The sequence below is a fragment of the Branchiostoma belcheri genome, unplaced genomic scaffold, assembly GCF_001625305.1.
Source record: "Branchiostoma belcheri isolate BF01 breed outbred unplaced genomic scaffold, Haploidv18h27 scaffold193, whole genome shotgun sequence".
Taxonomy (NCBI): Eukaryota; Metazoa; Chordata; class Leptocardii; order Amphioxiformes; family Branchiostomatidae; genus Branchiostoma; species Branchiostoma belcheri.
Window position 1 is genome coordinate 14429 of NW_017803413.1, and position 22660 is coordinate 37088.

A 22660-nucleotide genomic window follows, 5' to 3' on the forward strand; every position below is an offset into this window, starting at 1 on the left:
TGTGTCGGTGTTCTTGTACGGTTGCGAAACCTGGGTGCTAACACGTGACATGGAGGACAAGATTAACTCATTTGCTACATCTTGCCTCAGAATCATGCTGAACATCAAACGTATAGACCACGTAAGCAACCGTGAACTATACAAAGCCACAAACACACAACCTCTGATCTTCAGAGTGAGGCAGCGGCAACTGCGCTTTATTGGACATGCCCTGAGGATGCCAGTAGAGGAGCCACTCAGGTCTTACGCCCTCTACGTCCCACCTCACGGCAGAAGGCGTCCTGGGCGCCAGAGGATGAGCTACCTGACTTACATCCAGAACATGCTGGGGGACACGGAAGGTCACCTGAGCCCTGACAACATTGCTGCGCTGGCTGCTGACCGGCGGTCGTGGAATGGACTTGTGATCGCCTGCGTTGCAGCCGACCGATGATGATGATGATGAGTCGCTTGCAATAAGGTTTACTGAGAGTTGCAGTCCATGTGATTCTATAGTGCCAACATATTAGTAATGCAACCTTAATGCAACAAGTGTTTCAGACAAATTCACTTATAACCCGGTCTCATTGTTTGATAAAATGTTTCAAACATTAAATCTCAGAGCATGGACACATTCCCGATTACAGGCTGAGTTGTGTTCGTTTATCTGTAGACATTTGTACTTGGTACCTGAATGAGCACAGAAGTATTTATATCCGTTTCTCATTTGTACACTATACCTAGAAAAAGTAGCAGTTTATTTTATTTCCAATAAAACTCGGCTATTTTATTGCTTCCTTGTTATTATTTGCAAACATCCTGGTCATTCCAACCAGTCTGTGGAAACATGTCCACATCATCCTGAACCAGTTCTTTAGAGATAGCCACACAGACAGACCTGGCCAGTGTTGTTCTGGACACGCAGGAAAACACATGGTCATGCAATTTCCAGCATGTCCATGTCGAACCGATACCGCGTGCAAATCCAGTGGTGGTAGAGCAGAGTAAAGCACTGTCATCACTTCCGTGCCATGCACATGCATGGTTAACTACTCTCTATATACTCTGCCATGTCATAGTTTATCTGCCAGTCCTTTCACTCATTAACCATGGCCAAGTTTGTGGATAGTACTACATTTCCTCCGTGATTGTGAACAAGAGAGGACCAAGCCGAGAAACCATGTAACAGTACGTTCCGAAACTTCTTTCTGAGTCAAGTCACTACAGATGATATTTTAACTGCATGTCAACTACTTAACAAGATGAACAAGACAACAGAAAGGAAGCTTAAGTTCTGTAGATGTATACTTTCCCTTGATGAAAAAGCATTTTTGTTGGAAGCAAATGATTCTAGTCGTCTTGTGGTCAAAACTGTCAATGCATGACCAAAAAGTATAATACCGTTGCATATTGGAACCGGGCAAAAAGTATACAACGTCGCTTCCTCTGCCAACGAAAACATATTCTCCAAAGAAAATACAGAGCATGATGTTGGTCATGTCTGTTTCGTGATTGTGCATGACTAGCAAAAATAATGGATAGTAGTGCTCACTATTGACGTTTTCCGTTTGTTTAACATTTTACTATTGTACATAGTTCAGCATGTGTGTATCGCAGTAACCGCCAACAACTGTATCGACACATTAGGTTTCCTTGCTCTAACAAAAAAGAATTCTTCGAAAGAATGCTAAGATTTTGGCAGTGATTTATTCGTTTCATACCCTGTCTAAACGAGTGATTGTGTAATGTTTATGCTACTGATTGAACATGAGTGGTACTTAATGACTACAGAGTTCACAGTGGCAAATGTCAAGCATGTTTCCGTCAAATGTTTCCTGGTATACGTGGTAAGACGAAAATACAATTCTACGAAATTTAAAGTTGTTTTCATAGCACATCTCGTCTTGCTTACTAGTATATTACAATGAATGGGCAGATAGAGGAGACAAACGTGGATTTCTAACGTCAACTAACTGTTCAAGAATCAAAGCATAGAATATTTTGTTAGACAACCTTCTAAGATTATGATTAATTCATGATAAACTAGAGTGCATGGGAAAGCATGGGAAACGCAGTGTTTGTAAAATCGGATGGAGTGGACGGTGCTGAACAATGGATTAGAATAGATTTCGAAGTATGAACTGGGTCATTGTCTTGATGAGTCACTAAACACGGTACCATCTCACTGAACTCAGAGAAATCCTGTGTAGCCGAAAGTCACTTGAAATACCTGAATACTTACTTACTAATCTAAATGCATCCCCGAAATGAAATAAAAACAGGCGACAGTAAGTCTTTAAACGTACTTTCTCATTCATGTTGATTATTTTTGAGCAAAGGTGTGATTGATATAGTTTGTAACCTCTATGTGGAGGTTAAAGTTCGTTGAAAGTAGTGCATATTCGTTCCCACCTGTCGAACACAGTAAAACATTAAAAAAATCAAAACAAATTCAGCACTAAAAGGGCTCGGGAGAATATCATTCCTTTGTTATATCATTTACTTTGCTTTAAACTTAAAGATTGTGCGAATGTAGATACTCTTTTTTATTACTAGGATTTTTTTAACATGTGCGCAGAACGAGCAGAATTTGCACATCTTAGCACTCGTCGAAAATCACATACAGACCTCCAGATATCTAATTGACTATATTCCAAATGTGGTTGATGAGTTCGGATGAATTTTTTTTTGGGGGGGGGCATGGGAACAGGTTTGCGTGACAAAGTTATTGCGTTGCTTGGCATCTAAAATGGACCACAGAGGAGAAATGAAGCAGAACGTTTGCCCGCGCTTTACCAGCCATGGCCAGGTCAACAAACTGAGTGCTACTGGTCTTCAATCACGCCTGCCAAAAGTCTCCGCGCCGATTCAAAAGTCGGTTTGCGGAGGCGACAGGCTGGGAGTTTGTCTTCTCTCTGCTTTCAGTCCATATGACAGACTTTCACGGGCAGGGGGTAGAGAAGAACGGAGACGTGTCAGTCAGAGTAATACACAACAAAATGGGGGCACTTCCACCTTTTATCACGGTCGCTTCAGACATTTACAAACAACCACATTCTTTAAACACGTCCATTTCGACTAACTTCCGATGGGGAGGGGGGAGCTCGGATGTTAAAGTACATCTCCTGAACAAACAGCCGCATATTTGGGCGTGGGACTGAAGGTTGACAGGTAGGGGCATCCGCCAACTCCTGAAAACACAGGCCGGCCGCTTGTGTTCCCAGAGTCTTTGGCGGGACATCCCGCTTTAATCCTGAGGCGACGACAGACGGGTTCAGTGCGCGGGAACAGGTAACGACGTCTCGGGTCAGAAGGGTTGTCTATTTTGGCTCCCACCTGCCGAACAGGTGTGTTGAGGTATGCGCACCTCAATGACAAGCATAACGGTACGCTTCTCAAACATAACGGTACAAAAAGTCGCACCCGACGAAGCTGTATATTAAACTACACAGACTATTAACTTCAAGTAACGGTCCCGCTACACTAAGCTACCGGCACCAACACACACGGCTTACCCACCCAAGAAAGGCACAAGTTCTGCAAGTAGATACCTGCTGAAGTATTCTCTTTCCGCGACCGTTACAACAACATTTGGGTCGGGGATGGACACCAGCGGGCTCTCCGTGGCCAAGAGGCGCGGGACATGTTTGTTGGTCCCGCAGCCATGCGTGTCTCGGAAAGCATGTTTCTCCGAGCTGCGTGTTGCTACAGTTTGCGCGCTTGTCATGTGTTATTATGTCGGTACAAGGTGTGTGTGTACGGGCAGGGGCACAATGATATTCCCCTACCCCGTTCGGTAAGAAAGGCGGCTCAATGGAGTCACTACTGTGTGACGATCGGCCCGGCTCGCCAATGTGCGTTGACAGTCAAGCCGAACAAAGTTTATCTCCGGTTAACCTGTTCGTGTTACGTTGGGGATTTGAGGCGAAGGTGATTTTCTCCTGGCGGTAACTTGCCCGCCCCGGTCCCCGCCCTCTTCCCACCAGGTGAGAACGGACCGACCACAACTCAGGTGAAGCCTCGGGGTCTGGGCGCGCACGCGTCAGGCGGCCCCGGGCACCCTGGGTGGCCGTGTAAGGTAACCCTGTAATTGTTGCCGCTGGATGTACAGACAGCACTAGTTGTTGTAAGCAATGTTGTGGTGGGTTGTACCGACAACACATTTTCCCCCACGCTGACGGAGCACTCCCACCTGAATTCCCCGCCTGTCACTCAACCGCGCGCTCAATGGCTAATTTCTGTGTTTGTGATGTGGGTATTAACTCAACCCGCAATGATTGACGTCTCTGTGAAAGGCCTGGCTGGATATGACAATTAAGCGGACAAAGCCGCTCCAAGTGCTCAAACACGGGTTGTGTGAGCTCGTATTTATTTCAGTCCCCCATACAGATACGAGTAAACAATTTTCTTTGACTCTAATGCACCATTCTTTGTCACTGAAACCCTATCCCTAAAATACAGAGGAAATGGAGACTAGTTATTCGGGGGAAAAGATTTTTCCCTATAAATGGCAAGCCAAACACAATCACAATGCTCCACGTCAACTCAGGAAAAGGGGTTGCAAGCAGTCAAGACTACCTGTTCTATTTCGGAAGTGACCCTTTTGGCGGGGTGCTCTAGGAAGGATTTTGTTAATTTTGCCCGTATCGTGTATAATCGGGCACGTCGCGACAGACATGTAAGTCGTCATAATGACTGGTCATTATACATAGAACTTTGTTGTTGCTGGTTAGACATAAAAAGCGAGAATAAATGTACTCAAAATTATAAACGTATAAATCTGAGAGGGAGGGGTTGGTGTATCTCACGAATTCCTCACCACCAAATCAAGCGCATAGTTGCCCCCCACTCATGCATGGTGCTCTCTACATTGACTAGGGTTGCGGGGACGGGCCCTCCATGACATCCACATTGTTTTGGGTCGTAATTTTATCTGTGTCATATCCAAATAGGAGGCGTCATGGCACTGCCAACTGATCGCCAGAAACAAACGCGGGGATTGTTAGCTACCAAACACTGCCAGGTCTCTATTAAGAGTCGCTGGCGGATCGGGTTTCAGCCCACTACGACTCTCCCATTGACTGACGTCCGAGCTCCGCGCCGATACTTCAACCCGGCAGCCGTACGCGCCCAGTCCGCACTCCCCTCACACACCGTATCAAAAAGCCATTGACGCCTACTCACCAAAGACAGGGAGCAACTTGCAGTTGCTTGTCTATATAATTTTCAACGGGGTGTGAAGTTTATCTTACGGCTACAAGTTGTTTACTTTCGGGTGAATATATAACACCCTCCCCCTCCAACAACTATCGCATGTGTGAAAAAAGTGAAGTTTTCTAGGAGGAAAAATAACACAAAATGTGTCGTCTAATGTTTTATGGCTTTGTAGTTAGTATCATTACAACATATCACTTTCTCTCAGACACACGAAAATAAACGCGTCTGCTTGATGAAGGGAACATAAAATGTGGTATTTGGGTCAGTGGATCGTGGAACGGAGTTTGTAAATTATATGGACTCTGGGTGATGCGGGAAATAAAATCGCACAATAACGTGAAGAGGGCGAGTCGGAAGTGTGCGATTAGCAGTCCTCCACTGAGCCCAGATTATAAACTTATGATCATTTATCGTCTCCGGCTGACGTCGGTGTCCGTTTGTAAGGCCTTTGGTGGAAAATCCCCCGGGAGGTCTTTTCTCGCGTGGCAGATTGACACCCACTCCTCACACGGCCAATCAGGGGTGGGGACGGCCGATTAATCCATGTTGGACCCGCCCCTTTCCTTACGTCCCCGTCAGCGGCGTCGAAAGGGGCCTGTCAGCCCGCTTTTCTTTGACGTGCATGCCATAGAGACGAGCCTGTAGGGATTTGAATATGAGTCGGGGGGAGTCCTCTCGCCTTACATTCAGTGCCCGCGGTGCACGGAAGCAGGACCGGTGCACGGTGTAGTCCCGCGTGGCATAACATACAAACTTCGTCAGTACAGGAGGACGACCCAGTCGGCCACACACCATAGCGAAGTGCGACCACTCTATACACAGTGTGCAGTGACCGGTAGTTACTACGGAAGGGATCCAAGTACTGGAGGCAACACGCTACACTCAAGTCATGATGAATATGGGTAAGCTCCAAATCCATTTACACGGTTCATTGACAGAAGTTGTTGAACATGAACAAGTGAGTTTTGGGAATCTCTATAGAATATGATGCTATGCAAGTCGTTGGTATGGCATTGAGAAATACATGTCAGACGAAGGAGAGAAGGCGGGGGAAAACGTGGTAGAACGCGGGTGTAGGTCTCGTCAGTTTGTGTGTACAAGACACAAGCATGCCGGAATTAAACGAATGAACTTATTGCTTCCATATGTGGCAGACCTCGGGACTTTCGGCCAGAATTAGGGTCGGGGTGGAATCGTAGAAAACTTAGCACCATTCCTTGTTGTTACAAAGATATCTTTTTACATGTAGATAAAATCATAACGATGTACAAACTCGTATAAGCTACAGCATGGTTGATCCCAGGGGCCATGATCCCAGCTATTATGATGGCAGCGGAATTGGTTCTCAACTAACATCATTTAAAGTTAAATATAGCCAAATTGCCCCTGTCTCCTAAAGCGCATTTCTGGCAGCAGTTGTTGGGCTGAAGCAAAATAAAACTGTCCTACGCCGTATTTTGGTCCCAGCCCTGTGTAGATCAGGGAGGTCTGCTACCATGTTGTGTACAAACAACACGGCCACATGGACCCCGGCCCTTCACACGCCGCCTCTACACAGATATGAATCAACGACGATCTCTGCTCTCTGTGGTAATTAATCTAATCGCCATACTTAACCCGACATATTTCCCCCACACGTCTCATGCACGAGTATCAGATATATACCCAGTTACACTCCCCTGAGTGTTGAAGTCGTCCGTACGCAGGTCGCTGTGTTATGAAGTGTAGCTGGTTCTGCACGTACAGTACACCAACACTCTTATGTCTTCCCTGGATTTTGTGTGGCAGTTTCTTTGTCACTCAAGTCATGCGGGCTTCTGTCAGCTTAGGAAGGAGAGATGTCTACCTATTTGTCCCTAATCCGTAGAGTAATTGTACAAATTTGGCTAGCCCCCACCCTGGGATAACAGCAAAACCACGGACTGTCCTAAATACGAGCGCCTGCCAATAGTCTTCCGGTCCGGCCTGGTCAACTCACTATTTCCCGAGTTTGAAGGAATGGCGATTAGAGCCGTTACCCAGCCCAGACCGTTAGCTACCGCCACCTGCTCCAGCGGGTCTAACTTTTCTATCCCCCAGCCAGGGGTGGTAGGATCATAGATTTAGATAGAGATCTGTAGTGCGCTACCTGCTTGAGAAAAAAGGTGTTGATAATCTGAAAATAATGGCCGATGTGTTCGTCGTTTCTTCACCAGAGCAAACATTTGGGGAGGTGAACCAGCTCGGCGGAGTGTTTGTGAACGGCAGACCGCTACCCAACGCCATCCGCCTGCGGATCGTCGAACTGGCCCAACTCGGGATCAGGCCGTGCGACATCAGCCGCCAGCTCAGGGTCTCCCACGGCTGCGTCTCCAAGATCCTGGCCCGATACAACGAGACGGGATCCATCTTACCTGGCGCCATCGGCGGCAGTAAACCTCGCGTCACCACACCTGAAGTGGTGAAGGCCATCAAGAAGTACAAAACCTTGGACCCTGGCATCTTCGCTTGGGAGATCCGGGACAGGTTACTGGCCGAGGGCGTGTGTGACAAGTACAACGTGCCCTCGGTCTCGTCCATCTCGCGGATCCTGCGCAACAAGATCGGCAACACCACGCAGCTGCCCGACTCGCCCTACGGTCACCCCGTCAAACCCGAGCAGCACAGGCCACTCTACAACCCCATCTACACCTACCCGGTGGGTCCGCCCGCCCCGGCTCCCGGGGCCCCCGGGGTGCCCAACCAGAGCCAGCTCCCCATGCACATGCGGCACTGGCCATCCCCACACACTGTCAGTGACATTCTGGGCTTCCCAAGACCAGGCGTGCCCATCAACGCTAACGAACAAGCAGGTAAGGTTCAACATTGATATTTTCTGTGGAAAGTCTTGGCTCAAAATAATTTTGAAGATATGAATATCATTCTGAAATCCTGTAATACAACCTACAGCTAGCTTACATAGACAGGCTTAGTCGAGCCTTGCATACAACCACAAGCCGCGAGGAGCGAAAACCATGTTCAAGCGTATCCCACCGTGGTGACTCAGAACAGAGAACCACCCACGGTAGCCGGCGCATGTAGCAGCACCGAGACAACTTGCAACACAAAAGTACAGAATGTAGAACGAAACGTTAAGATGTTCTCGAACCAGCACGCTGCGCACGATGCACTGTACACAAGGCAAAACATGCGGGAATGGGCCTACAAAATTATCTTATCAAATCCAGGGCAATTTGTGGCGGTGCGGTCAATTGAGCAATTCTTGCGTACGTTAGCATGTTGGCTGCAAATGTTTATCCCTCTAGCTCTGACTTCTGTGGGTACACATCGCTATCTCGCTACAGGTGTTTGTTTCTTGTCTTTTAGTTTCATATAGAATAAGGACAGACTGGCAAAACTGCCAAAACACACTTCACCCTGCAATGTCCTGTATGTTTAAGGTTTCATTCACCACATCATAAGTGGACCCTAATGCACGTAACAATGTCCTTTTTCAGGCCCCTTACATACATCTTAATTAGGTTACGTTTGTGGTGAACGAAAACCGGAGAGCCGTAGTTGTTGATTAGGGACTTCCATAGACGGTTGACAAAGGTCAAAATTCGTTGAAAAAGTCATTCTTGTCCAACTTGAATAGAATTTCAGTCGCCAATTCTTACCATCCATCTTCAACAATAGACGTTGGGAATCAAAACGTCAAAACTACACAATTTGTTTTCAGAATCTCCACAGTTGTTGTAGCTACGAAGTGACCATGTAAAAACTATACCTTCAAGGAGAGCTTCACTCGTCATCTACCAGGTTGTATTCCGAGTCTTATGATCGTCTTTCTGCGTCAGAATATCTCCTTGTCAGGAAGCCAGCAGGGCGAGTGAACTTAGCATCCAAATCCGCACATGAATCTGAACAATGCACAACTCGGATATTTGTGATTTCTTCCTGTCAAATTGGGTTATACGTCAAATAGTGATGACAACAGTTCAAAACAGAACACGCCCGTCTGTAGGAGAGTATATGGGTTACTGACAAAGCTTGACTATCTTAGTGCAGACTGCAGACCATATTTTGTTGCTGACTGTGCGCTCTATTTTCTAATAGTAGAAAGAATATTGTGTAACTTTTGGCCTCAATCGTTGATGTGACTGAAAGAGAATGAATCTACTTAAAAATAAGGCAATACTCGAGGTGCAGATATCTAAACGATTATCATTCTATCTCAAAACGTTTTGTAAATTTCATTTCGCCGTCCAGAACATGCTATATATATTTAGATACAGGCTTACTCAAGTTGAACCGGTGTGTTGAAATGTTGGGCCACAATGGCAGATAGGCCCAAATGGATCACCAGCGCATGCAATGTTTTCAATACTGCTTGATCTATGAGATCGTCGGCCGGTAGTATCATTTATGGCCAGTAATACCGTTCTGCGATATATCATAATACAACGTGATATCATCCTATCATTTCCTCAGATTAGGGCAATTTAAAATTGTCTATGTTGAAAGTGATTCTATCCGTACTATATCAACATTATAGATGTCCCATACAACAGCCCATGTTAGGGTGCGATAGTATGTTATGTTCTGCAAAAAGAGTGGTTCGGAAGAAAAGCTACCTAATTAGGAATGTGGACGTGTAATATTTCTTGCATGATGGACTTAATTGATGTACTCGTCAAAATCCTTTTGCAACACAGTCCGTAAAATATTTTGACTGTGGTTTAATGACTTGCCATTGTTGAAAGTTATCAGTGCGTCAGTGACTCAACTTTGCTGCACAAACCTTTGTCTGGACCTTGTTGCAGTATGTGCGATTTATGCACCCAAATCGTATAGAAAAACGCTTGTATTGTTAAACTGACAATCTGGAAATGCGATCGGCGTGGGGGAAGAAATCTGTTTATAGAGTCTTGTATCAGAACCTTTTTATGACTCACATCTCCGCTGACTGAACCCACCCACTTGGTCGCCACACAATACCAGCATGACATCTCAAAACTCAATCATCGTTACGCGTTAGCCTCGAAATATTTGTCAGGGTAAGAAATTAAAACCTTTGCTGTGATGATGACTTTCTCATCATAGTACCAGATTATTGGTACAAATGTGTGGGATAACTAGTAGTTAAGGAGTTGTTGTTTAGCCAAAGCTGTGGACTCGTACCGACTTCGATAACTTGAGTGAGATTTTCTATTGGAACATTCCTTGTCACCATCCATGTACGTATAGTAGAAAACGTCCCAGTCTCTAACATTTGTGGTTGGGTCAAGTTCTCTTTCAGAGAAAACTTTACTTTCTCGACGGAGTGAGATACTATAAAGAGAAGGATCGGCTTTAGTATTCATGGGGAGTGGTTGCCAATATCATCCGTGCCGGCTGGCTGGGACTCAATGAACATTTATTTCAACTCTAGCGGTGGGCTGTGTCAACCAGCCAGGGACACAAAAATCCTCAGGACAACACCACACGTCTAGGACTCAGTTCTTGTTATTGGAAAAAAGGACGACTAATTTGTACAGTTAGGCAACGTTTTTAGCAATGTTTCTATCACATTCACTCTTTGTATCACAGTATTCAACAGGGCTCTGTCCTATCGGATTGATTTTTTGCAAAATATCATTGCAGCAGGGCTAGTAAAAATGAGCAGAGATTAATTCGTAATACACGCAAAAAGTGGAGTGATTTAAATAAGGTTCTTGTATGCGCCATCAGATATTGTTTTGAAAAAAAATGTTTTGAACTTTGAAAAATCGTATATCCACTGCCTCGGGCGGACGTTTACTTCTCGGTGTTGCGGAACCTGAAACAAAACAAGGTAGAGTACCGCTAGTCACCAGCACCAAGACAGCATTCGTGATAGAAGTATAACTTGCAGAAAAATAGTTTCTTTCAAGCTAGAAAAGTAGTTTTCGTGTGGTGCGCATGTTTTCAACAACAAACTTATTCCAACTTTTCAGACATAATTGAATCCACATAGGAAGGATGAGGGAAAGAGCCGATTAACCTAAACTTCGATTTCCCGTTCTAACCCCAAGCAACAATAGCAAGTCTTCGCCCAGAGTAGCCTTAATTCCTTCCGAAGTGGCTAAGCAGCTTACAGTATAATCGATCCCTAACTCGCTATCTGAATATTCTGTGTTTATTTTGGCGGGGACAATCAGGGTAGTATTAACCAGATAAGCCGGGATGCGGATGACGAAGCGCCGTTAAGTTTGCCGCGGGACGTCCTTGGTGTCTACCTCGCTACAAATATAGGAGTTTGTTCGGCGCCTTCACGACTAGGATTTGAGTGATGTTGAACATTCTAGAAAAATTGAAGACCTTTTGACATGAAAATTGTACTATTCATTAACTTACCGCATTCTTTTGCTTTCACGGGGCTGGTGGTCGGGCAGTCTAAAGTACTCGAAAATATCTGGATTTTTCTCCACCAGTTTGTGGGTTTGTGGTAGAAAACTCTGACTAAACAACTTCAGACCGAATATATATACATTGTATATAGCATATGGCTCCCTTAGGACGTTTCTCTTTCCCGCACTTGGATTCTCAAGGCTTGTCTGTTTGCACTCGGACAGGTCCTCCCGCGCACTTGTGCGCCAACTTGTCTGTGTCCGTAACAAACACACCCGGATTATACACGGAGTCTCAACGTGCGTTCATCCCTTTCGAACCGGCTCTTGGCGCGGGCGAGCTTGCCCGTCAGCCTCGGTTGCCCTTGGCAGGGTGTGAGGCTTGCTTGAGGCACCACCATGGCCAAGCATGGCTGTGAGGTGAAGGTGCATGTCGGAACCGATTCGCTTGGTCATCGCGGCTCGAGAAGAAAGAAAGAGTAAAAAGTAAAAAACACTCAGGCAACAAGTGCATACCTCCTATCAATTTCTCAAGTTTAGACTGTTAGTTGAGATTGTTCTCATTAGTACGTGTTAAGTAATAGATTTGTAATTGATTTCTTGCATTAATTGTGTATTTCAAGTCCCTCAGCATATTGCACGATCGACTGCATCATACGCTCACAACGTTTACGCAAAATGCGTTTAAATACTGTTGTAGTTCCGACAAGTGTTGTTGTGTGACAGAAACATAAGTTTGATGAGGTAGTTTGTTATTGTTGGAATGTTCAGTACTTTTGATGTACACTACATATTACATTCTCTGTCCTGTCGCGCTCGAAACGTTGTCCCGTTGTCGCGCTATTGGCTACAGTAGTTTCTTGCAGGTTGGCACTCGCGCTCGTGTCGATACCTCATGGTAAAAGTTAAACACCTTAGCGAAAACGGCTAAATAGCACAGCAAGTGAATGGCTGGCTTACACATACTATAGCGGTCCGGAAGATACAATCGTATTCTTATACCCTAATTTTATGAGCATTTTTGTCCTTCTCCGGCAAAGCATTTTCCTGCCAGACAGCCGTTTTCCAGCTCTGTGTAGTTTTGATTGGGCAGCCAGTGCAAAAATATACACAGTTGAAGATTAGTCGCTGGGTAGCCAGCGTTGTCCGTGCAGCCACCAACACGCGGTGTAACCCTTTCAACCCGAGCGGCCAGAGTCGGCATAAATAAAGCCAGGCGTTCGTCGCTTTTACGACTCGTTTTGCGATCTAGTCGTAAGTTTTGCCGTCAGACCTGGTCGCCCTCCAGGTGGTTTGAAGCGGGACGTCGTGTGCCCAGAATTGCTTGCATGCAGTTACATGCCGGCACCGCTGCCTTCCCGGTGGCGTCCGTGCTGACAGAAACAAACGTCTGACGGCTTTCCTTTCATGGTCTGGAACTGAAAAATCACGGCTAATTTCGAGTTGGACGGCCGGTACGTGTATATTGACTTCTGCCAGCGACCCGCTGGTTGTGGAAGTCCGGACCATTCATGCTTGGCGGCCCGTAGGGCCTGTTAGCTCGGCACCCGGCCTATAAATGTCAACAAGTTACACGTACAGCCCAAAATGTTTCTATATTTCTCCGCTTTGTATGTAAACTTCATGATCATCACGTGAATAAAGACTTTCGAAAAAGTTTCAGAATTGTTCGTGGGTGTGACATAAACAGTGATAAAAGTAAGTCCGAAATATGTTGACATAAAGTCTTGCCAATTTCTTGGGAAGTACTACAAATGTACTAAGGTAAAAAATGTATACTGCAGTTTTCCGAGTAAAGCAAGAGAAAACACGTGTCACCTATTAGGTTATATCGAGAACGTTGATATCCCAAAACTATATTTCCGTTCAACATGTGCCGGCATGATTTCCAAACGCCTTGATAAAACTTTGAGGTATGATTATGACGCCCTTCGACAGTCTTCTTTTATTTTACATTATACTCTCACACCGTCGCACGATAAGTAGACAACACGAAATGAGATTTGAAATATGAAACAGATCAAGAGGAATAAAACGATAGATAGAAATTAGCGGCCAGGCGATCTAAGATGTTATATTTCTTAAGACTACAGTTGCGGCAGGAAGTTTCCAGGACGCCCTGCTACCCGGCCCCAGGCGCTATTAACGCCGCGCGTGCACAGGTCAGCTCCCCAGCACGGCACCGCCACCACCCCTGCCCGCCGCGACACGGGAACGCTCTCTCTCTTCCCGCCGACGCCACAGCCGGCTAAATTGGTTCCTTAAACCTGCCTGCCCCCACAAATCACACGTTTTGATATGTGGCCCGAGTTTGGAACTGGAACCAAAAATGGGTTCCCTTCTAGCTACCCTCCCTATCTGTGCTACATGTAGAACTTGGACGCTATGTGTGACAGTGTGAAATTTGGAGGACGAAAAAAATTGAGGATTGAAGAAAATGTTCATGAGTGGCACACTTCTCGTTTTTGATGGTGTCGGGGGAAAAGTTAGATGAGGCGCAAAAATCGTAATCTTCGTCTTAAAAGTGATACAAATTAGTTGCCTTGCGCGCACGTTTATACTAGTTTTCTCCGATCTTATGACGACAACTGGATTAACCCCAAATGGCTACACATGTGTGCTTTTGCTTCCCTTTCCACCTATCCTACTCCCACAGAATCAAACTTCATAGTCTCTACAACGATGAGATTGGCACCAAACTGCGCTTTGATATCACTTTCCTCGCTTTATATCGAAAAACGGCAGGTAATATCAGCTATCTAATGACACGCTCCGGGCAGAGTCCGATCTGTTAGAAAAACAGGAAAACATGGGTTTCAATCACTGGGGCAAAACGGAAGCTTTGTGGAAAATTTATTTTCCTACCGAGAACGATACCGGCGCGGCCGTGTGAGGGCAGGGAGCCTGCTGATAAGGCTGAGGGTATCGCACTATCACCACGCTACTGGCAAGCCCAAGGGTCGCCAGCCTTCATGGGGAAAGAGCACCGAAAATTAAATCCATCAATATAGCGGCTCAACTGAAAAGAAGGATATTTATTCGCCATATCTTGAGCCGAATCTATCGAAAAACAAAGGATTACTTAGTCACGGTGTCTGTTTACTGGCATTACACGCTTAGCATCGCCCATGACATCTTACAGGCAAACAGTGGGGCACACGGTAGCTAAGAGCTCATGCCGACTTCACTGGCGACAGGGAGGTCCGACCGTCCTGTCCTACAGCCTTGCCTGTCACACACAGGACGTCTTAGCTCTTGGGCAGAACAAAGCCGGCCTTTGTGAGTTGAATCCAAGTCAGAAATATGCCTGGTACGAGACGATACACAATAGCATTCCTCGATGACATATTTCACCTGAAGTATGTCTTTTAAGGCTTACTTCCCATGACGATGCCTCTCCGGTGAGTCCGACAGAGAGCAAGTGCGCCCCCTCCCCCCGCCTTCTCTCAATACACTACAGGAAGACTCAAGTCAATGTTGAAGAAAGAATCAACAGATTTGTCCGGTATGAAAACCAGCTTTGATGGATAATCAACCCAAAACAGTCTTAATCTGCAGAAAGCTAACTAGCTGGTCATGACTGAATGAAATATGGCAACAGATCGGAAAGCATGTTGACGATTACATGGTTTTCCGAACTTCGATGTCCTAGCGGAAAATCCTTGCATTTGCACAGTCGCGTGCAAATTTCCCGCCGCGCAGAGTTGCAGCGAAGAAAAGAGCGAGACGCGCGGATGTTTGTTTCCCACGATGCACCGGAGATTGCCTACAGAAAAGGTAACATCTTAGTCTTCAAAGGGGTGAGGTCCGTGAAGTTTCACAATAAGACGTTATCATGGTTGAGACATGACCAAGCTTTCTGAAGTAACAAACTTGAAGCTGGGTTTGTCAGACAGAGATGACATAGTGAGCTTTAACTTCTCGCCGTGCTGACTTTGAATATGGAGAAAGTTTTGAAACGATACTGTCTGTTAAAACCAGCAAGATATGGTAAATACTTTGCACGCTTTGATAGAGAAATATACATGTACATGTAGATAAGAGAGGCAAAGCTAAAAGAATCATATTGAAGTGACTGGGGGAAGCATGCTGCACGTGTAAGAAAGGCATGTTTTGTAATAATATAATAGGCCGGGTCATTTATGTTTACTGTTGGTACTTTTGTTTGAAGCGAATCGATTTTTCGGTCCTTTGGGGTGATTCAATTTCCCCATGAATTATAAAAGTATAATGTGAATTATCCTGTATTCATCCCAAACGATAGCCTTTGTATATCTGTGGAGGAACAGCATTCGCGCAATTACTTAAATGCAACAAATATTTATGTGTTTGAAAATACTAGCGAATCTCTACAAAAGAAGAAATGTGTATATCTGGATTATGCGGTCTAGTCGCATGCTTTTAATTGTACTTGTCTCGCCACAAGAGGCCAGTAAAGCCCACTCCGAACAGCTGACCTTCCTTCCCTCCTCCCAACACCCCGAGGTGCGCTCCGGCGGTTTTCCGCCAAGTTGAAACACACTTGATGAGATTGGCCGCCGGTTATGCCTGTGGGTGTTGTTGAACTTCTGACCCACGACTCCACTCCGACATGAGATGGAAATCTTTATACATGTATATATATGTGCCGGGCTGTGCTGTGAGGAGGGCCTGAGTCTGATTGTAGGAGGGTTAGGTCATTTCTTTTTCCACAAACGCCCCGCCGCGATTTGGAAGCGCGAACATTCTGTTCAGGCCTGGATGAGAGTATAAATAAACTATCGTTTACTGTGTAACCACAGCGAACCAGGGGTTGAACACGGCAGTGTTACTCTGTCCACCATGCAGTGACAATAGTCGATCCTAACGTGTTCTCGTGGTGCCCGGTTTGTGTAGATGGGGACAGTATTTTGCCCTAAAAGCACTGCTGGTCGGTTCCTGGTCCGACGGGCGGTGTTTCGGGTCAGGTCCAGCGTGTGTATTTGTAAAGACTCTGCGGTGCGGCATTCCAGAAGAGACATGCATGTCATTATCGAATATTTTCCAACCTGGCCGCCGTATATTAGCGCTTAATTTTTATTGCTGCCAAAACGGCAGCGGACTTGCCGGGGTTCCGCCCTCCACAAAGGGAGACTTCCCATGCCGCAAAAATGCAGCCTTCGGCCCGTTTAATCCCGGTTGGGTCCGACATATTAAGTCGATAACCAGATGTGAGCCACATGTAACTGTGTACGGCGTATCAAAATAATCAGATTTATGCTTTAGATAACGCAAATGAGCCGGGAGAAAAAGAGCTTGCGCCGGCGGAGTAGACAGACCATGGAGGCAGGACCTTTCCTCCCTATTCCCGTGCAGCCGTGCCGGGCACCAGACCACACTCGCACATCTGAAAGCAATGAACCCAATGATTACGGGTGCTTGGCTGTAACTGAGTCAAGAAATTGGAAAAGATAACATGTTGTGATGGATTTTGCATGTAATATGATTTTGATATACCTTACAAGCCGTTTCGGACCCTAGACTAACACGGAAATCCTATGATCGCCCCCACTGGAGGCAGGGCATTTCCAAACGCGGCGCCCTTACGACCTTACGTCTCATTAGGACATCCTATACTGTACGGAAGGCTCGTTATCGCTGTCATATCTGACACACAAACGTGTCGAGCCTAACCTTGAACGTTGTTAGTGTCAGGCACATCGCCCGCGATAATTCGGGGCATCTGATAGCTACACGGTTCACCGCCGAGGGATATGCCCCATAACTACTCTGATGTGATAGGACTACTGCCCATGTAATAGTAGCGATGTATATTTCATCAGCTACAACAACAGACGCTACCGGGCTTACTGACATCTTCTTTTCACCATGAAAGCCACAGATTGGATGAAAATGCTTTCATCAAGAATGTGGAGAAAAAGAATGTCAAGAAAAGATGCAGATAATTCTCCAGAGTGCCGTAAATGGTGATGTAAGGCCAGCCGGCCGGACTGTTAATCAACAGCTGATGTCGCGCCCTGCCGTTTCCGACAGCCAGGAGCCTCATTAAAGCCATGGCTTCACTTTTTCCTATCCATTTTTACAGTTATCCTCAGCTGCCCTTGTAGTGGCTGTGCACTTGCCGTCCTACTTTCACATTGCATGAAGTTTATCCTTAAGGGCATACAAGCTCGTCGTTCTTCCTTTTTAATACGTATGCAAAAGCATAATTACCAGAAGATCAAAAAACTGCCAGAAATTGACGAGCCCTGCTGGAAGCCAACGAAATTGGCAAGATATGACCGGCGCCTTCAGACTTTTTAAACGACATTTTAATTTGCCGGCGTCCCACCCCTGGTTCTGCGTGCCTTCTGTGTCGCGAGTGGACGCCTGTCAAATTGACCAGGCCCAAAGGGGCTTTCCGAACTGCTCAGTGCTAAACGTTTGAGGCATCGGCACGTTGCCGACAGTAGACTCAACAGGCAGAGGTCACCACTTCCTTCATGTCCCGCTGCTAGCGCGAGCAACCTCTCAAACGTGCTCCATCGCCAACTTTTCCCGCCGTAGATAAATAACCTGTACATGATAAATCATGCCAGGATGACGATCGCTTTGTGTTTATTTACACCAGACGTTGACAAGGGTCGTTGTCGGCATAACAAAATTTCCCAATTTTTCGTTATATAACAGGTTGATATTGAAATGTGGTGATAGGTCATTCATAGTGACACTGTGAATAATATTCAAAACGATATGAGTGTTCCGAGTGCCAAAACCCACACAATTTCCCATGGTGAGAACAGAAAAACATATTCAAGACAGCTGGGCATCAAGGCGCATTCTTCCGCAGCGCGCAGCGTGAGCACGCGTGCTCCGGGCTCAGCCAGCTTCTCTCTCCGGTACCGCCGAACGTTTAAAGCCTCGTTCAGCCGACACGAGTGTGTGTCGTCTTACTTTCAAAATAAACATGTAAATAATCAATGGGCGCGATGTTCACCCAAGCCACACCGTGGCTGTACGGGAGAAGTCGGTACCGCCTGAAATCCTAACCTCCCGTCCCCTCCGGGCGCGCGATGACACCCGAGGCGCGCTGCCGTCTCATCCCCTCGTCCTGATCGCTCCTGTGGGTTGTACCGGGCTTTAAACTTCAGCTGCTTCACATTAGCGCCTACATCGCCGCACGACTTGATAGCTCTCTTCAAAGTCCTTTCCGTACTCTATTTGGAGTGCCCGAAGTCCCCCGGCAAATTGCTCTATAATTTCTTTTCTCTTGTTTTGCAGGTCCAGTTTCAGGTGCAATCTCCAATGAAAGTGCAAGGTATCAGACGCAGATGGGGGAGGGCTACGGCCTGAATCACATGAACCAAATGCAGGGACAGACAGACAAGGCCAAGTACCCAGATGTCTCTCAGGTGAGCTTTCCAATAAAAAGATACAATTTTTTTATTTAAAAAAATGTATACTATTGCAATCTGGACCACATGTCTGAGCGAAAAAAGTATAGACTTTACGTGAGTCGGCAACGGAAAAATAAACCGTGAAAAAGAAAAAGAAGGAAAATGAGTTCGGGACGTGAGGGTCGAAATGACAGACACGGCTGTTGTATCTAATCTTTCACTTTTTCATCATCCGGTACTTTGTTTGTTCAGGCATATCTGAGGCACATTACCGGTGAAAATTAAGCGGTTAGAAATGATAGCCCCCCCCCCCCGTGTCCGACAACATAGCACAGACAAAACAAACCATGTCCCACTGTGACGTCACAAGGGGGCGTAGCAGTAAAACTGGCGGGCAATATGAACTACATTCACATCATTGGTGAAAGGGAGTTAGTTGTAGCCTTCTCCTTCTCATACTAGTCACAGCCAATGTTTTCATTGTCAGTGCCTTGACATGGTATAATGATTCTTGATGCTATGAATATATAGAATAAATGTCAAGTACACGAAGTTTAACCTTGTATGGCTCTTTCAGTTGAGGGCACAATGCCATGATCAACTCTGACAAACATTTTCATTTTGAGCTGAAAAAAAGTAATTTCAATCTCTAGATCTGTGTCTTGGGTGAGGATTTCTAGTAGGTCTAACGGACGTTTGTGTCGGTCTCCGATACATGACACTACAAGTACTGTAACTCAGCCTACACATGTGTACAAAATGCCAACATGCAGTTGTCTCTGTTTTCACAGAGCTCACTACCAGCAGTCAGTAGTTTCGTCTCCACACCCTACCCGGGCCCCCCTCCCCCTCAGACGATGGCGTACATGCCGTACCATCAATCCCCCACTACCGTGGGACCCACCACCGGGTGGCAACAACCGAGGTTCCCCTCCCCCGGGGCTCCAGTCACCACTTCGGAGGGGGGCATCAGCATCCCGGCCCCGCTACCCTTCAAACCCGTCACCGCCGCACAAACTGGATTAGGTGAGCAGGAGTTTTACATTCGCTAAGGGCGGACTAGTGAGGTCCAGTCATGAACTACTGTACTTGTAAGAGTTTTAAAAGTTTGACATTGATGTAATATTAATGACTTTAAGGTGGCAATAAAACAATATCCGTAAGTGTTTAGAAATCCGACAACCAGGCTTGCACGTAATAAGAGCAGCGAGGGGCTTGATCGTTCAGAGTATAACGGACGGGTGATATATTTATAGGAATAACAATAACATGAAGGAACGGCAATTAAAGTGACGACTTTGTGGTTGCAAACCACAGCCCTCGACACTGCCTTTCTTGAACTATCTACCATTTCTTACGAGCATGATCAAAAGTTTTTCACGATGTAGTAATTCTGTAGTGGATGAGACTGAATGAGGCTTAGTTCTGCATGGCGTTCGCTATTAAAGCATGTCAATAATACTAACATCAAACGCTATCTAGCGCTTAATTTGACCCGAATAAATCAGCTTATATTAGCATGCCAAACTACCGTGTAGACCACTAGTCTTCACCAATGACTGGTATGTGTACTACAGGGTGAAACTGCTCGCATATAACCCGCAAAGCTCCCCTCTATACAAGCCTCGTTAGTTAATGCACGGTATTAAACTTTGCCTTAAATCATTTTGCTAACCACTTATACAGTAGCTACATGCATGTTGACCCGCCGCTAGAGCTAGCGCACTGTATGAGGAAACTGCGGCCTTTTCTCGTTCTTATTTCTTCCTCCCTTTTCCATTCCGTTCCAGTCACAGACAGATCAAGTTAGTGCCACGCTGACCGTCCGAGGGAGGTAAACATGAACTTCCTGTTTTCTTCCCAACAGAAGACACCAAGCCACACAACCCCACGTCTAAAGTCGGGCCTCCAACGTCCGATATCCCATCCGCTTCTTCCTCCTAAGAACAAAACAAGCAGCCGTAACGTCCTCAGGACTCGGGCGGCACCCGCGGGCCGTCAGGTCCAAACCTCACAATGCAATTGCTGCGCAGTTGCAGGTATAACAAACAATTCTTCCTCACCACTCGCCTAACATGCAGTACTGGACCATTTATTGCACTTCCAAAGTCTCAAGCAAAGTGCTTAAGAAAGATAGATAGACTATGTTGTAGAACATTGTAATCAAGTTGAAATCATGTATTTTATTCACCAAGGATGATTTAGTTTTATGTTTCATGCTTTTTTTGTTGTTTTAGTTCGGATTGTGCAAGCAAACCTTCGTATACTATGTGTGTGTGTATTCAAAGACGTACTTTAGATTCTTTCTTCTACTACCTCAGGGTCGCACGTAGTTGAGTGTGAATGGCCAGGCATTGTACAGATTATAGAAGCCTTGCTGCCCACACAACTCCGTAGATTATACTTTCACGCGTTGTATTTTAGAGAGAGCTTATCTAAGCAGTGCTCAGAGCCACGCTTTCATGCTCTCGTGTGGCAGAAAAGCACGTGCTAGCACCATTTTGGTGCTATCCAGTGTCCATTCCGGATTAAGAAAATAAATGTTTGTATGTCCAAATCCGGCTAAAGCCGCATACCTGAACATCCTTTGCCCAAATCCTCTCCCTCTGGTAGCTGACAATCTGCGTTCAAGTGGCCTTACTGTACTGTTAGCAGCAGTTGTCTTCACCCCTTAAAAGAATTGGATATAACGGACCACTGCATCATCTCTGTCAACTATCTTACAAACACTATTTCTACTTTTTTACTTTCTTCAGCATAGAATTAAACAATGCTGCTCTAGATCTTACATGATGTAGTAACAGAACAACCCATTGTGGATAAGATACATAGCGGAAAGGTATGGTCCTGGGTCGTAAAAACTTTATTGTATTATTGTCCGCTCGAGTGCAGTTCTTCGTCATGTACATGTACTGTACGATTATGTCCAGGTCTTTCTCTATGTGATGCAATATTATATTATAGGGTGTACATAATTGAATTATGTAGATGTTATTCTTCAAAGGTTTGTAGGAAGAAGGAATGACAAGTCACAGAATTGTGAAATGAGATTTTTTTGAGATCCTTTTCTTTGTTAATATCGATGCATTTTTTGGTTCTTTTGTTTATTCGCAAGCAGGAGTTAGCTTTTGTAAGTCGTTCTATACGTATTTAAAGTCAGAATAAAATGTAATATTTTGACATACTACATTTCCTTTTGTTTTATTCGTCACTTTTTTTTGTTCACTTGTATGAAGATAGGGGACCCTGACTGCAGGTATATAACAGAAGGGGGTGACATTTGATGAAAGCGCCCAGATATCTCGTCCCTTCACAAAGGTGCTGTTTACAGGTTCGCTTAGACCCCGCCACCATAAGCCAGGCCATGAAAGACCCAACTGTACAGTAATCCTTCAGGCAAATATGCTTCCAAAGTGGCTCCAAATCGGCCTAAAGCTTCTCACCTCCATTCCATGTTTAACCTGGTTCTATTCAGCCCTATCCCCTATTACGGGTCACGGCAAGAGCAACCCGAGCACACCGGCAAACATCAGGTACCCTTGACGTTCCTGGCCATGCCAGTGCGAGAAACAACCACTGCTTATGTCCTCCACACAAGACACGGCTGATACAGACAGCACAGGGAGGATGGAGAACAAACATGGCTGCTAACGGAGTTCGGAATAAATGTGACATGACAAGCCTTGCCAAAATGATGAGAGAAAACTACCGTCCCTTCAAATATCTTATCAATTGTGAAACAACAGCATGTACCAAACCTGCACCGACACCATGGGGGTA

The 22660-nt window shown here is 45.7% G+C and overlaps 1 protein-coding gene across 2 annotated transcripts; it reads left to right on the plus strand.

Annotated features, from left to right (window-relative positions):
* Nucleotides 1-5799: 5799 nt before the first annotated feature.
* Nucleotides 5800-22067, plus strand: LOC109468167 (paired box protein Pax-1-like). 2 transcript variants are annotated; one of them, XM_019766421.1, is made up of 5 exons: nucleotides 5800-6098; nucleotides 7392-8027; nucleotides 18765-18895; nucleotides 19672-19906; nucleotides 20671-22067. In XM_019766421.1, exons 1-5 carry the CDS (start codon nucleotides 6086-6088, stop codon nucleotides 20688-20690), a joined length of 1035 nt encoding a protein of 344 aa, XP_019621980.1. In that variant the 5' UTR covers nucleotides 5800-6085; the 3' UTR covers nucleotides 20691-22067. The 2 variants fall into 2 exon arrangements, with proteins under 2 accessions (XP_019621980.1, XP_019621979.1); XM_019766420.1 differs by having other exon boundaries at nucleotides 20748-22067.
* The last annotated feature ends 593 nt before the right edge of the window (nucleotides 22068-22660 follow it).

What these genes read in the sequence shown, in the direction of transcription:
- LOC109468167 (XM_019766420.1), top strand. An exon ending in CAACGCTAACGAACAAGCAG is followed by an intron (nt 8,028 to 18,764) that starts GTAAGGTTCAAC and finishes CTTGTTTTGCAG; the next exon opens with GTCCAGTTTCAGGTGCAATC. An exon ending in AGTACCCAGATGTCTCTCAG is followed by an intron (nt 18,896 to 19,671) that starts GTGAGCTTTCCA and finishes CTGTTTTCACAG; the next exon opens with AGCTCACTACCAGCAGTCAG.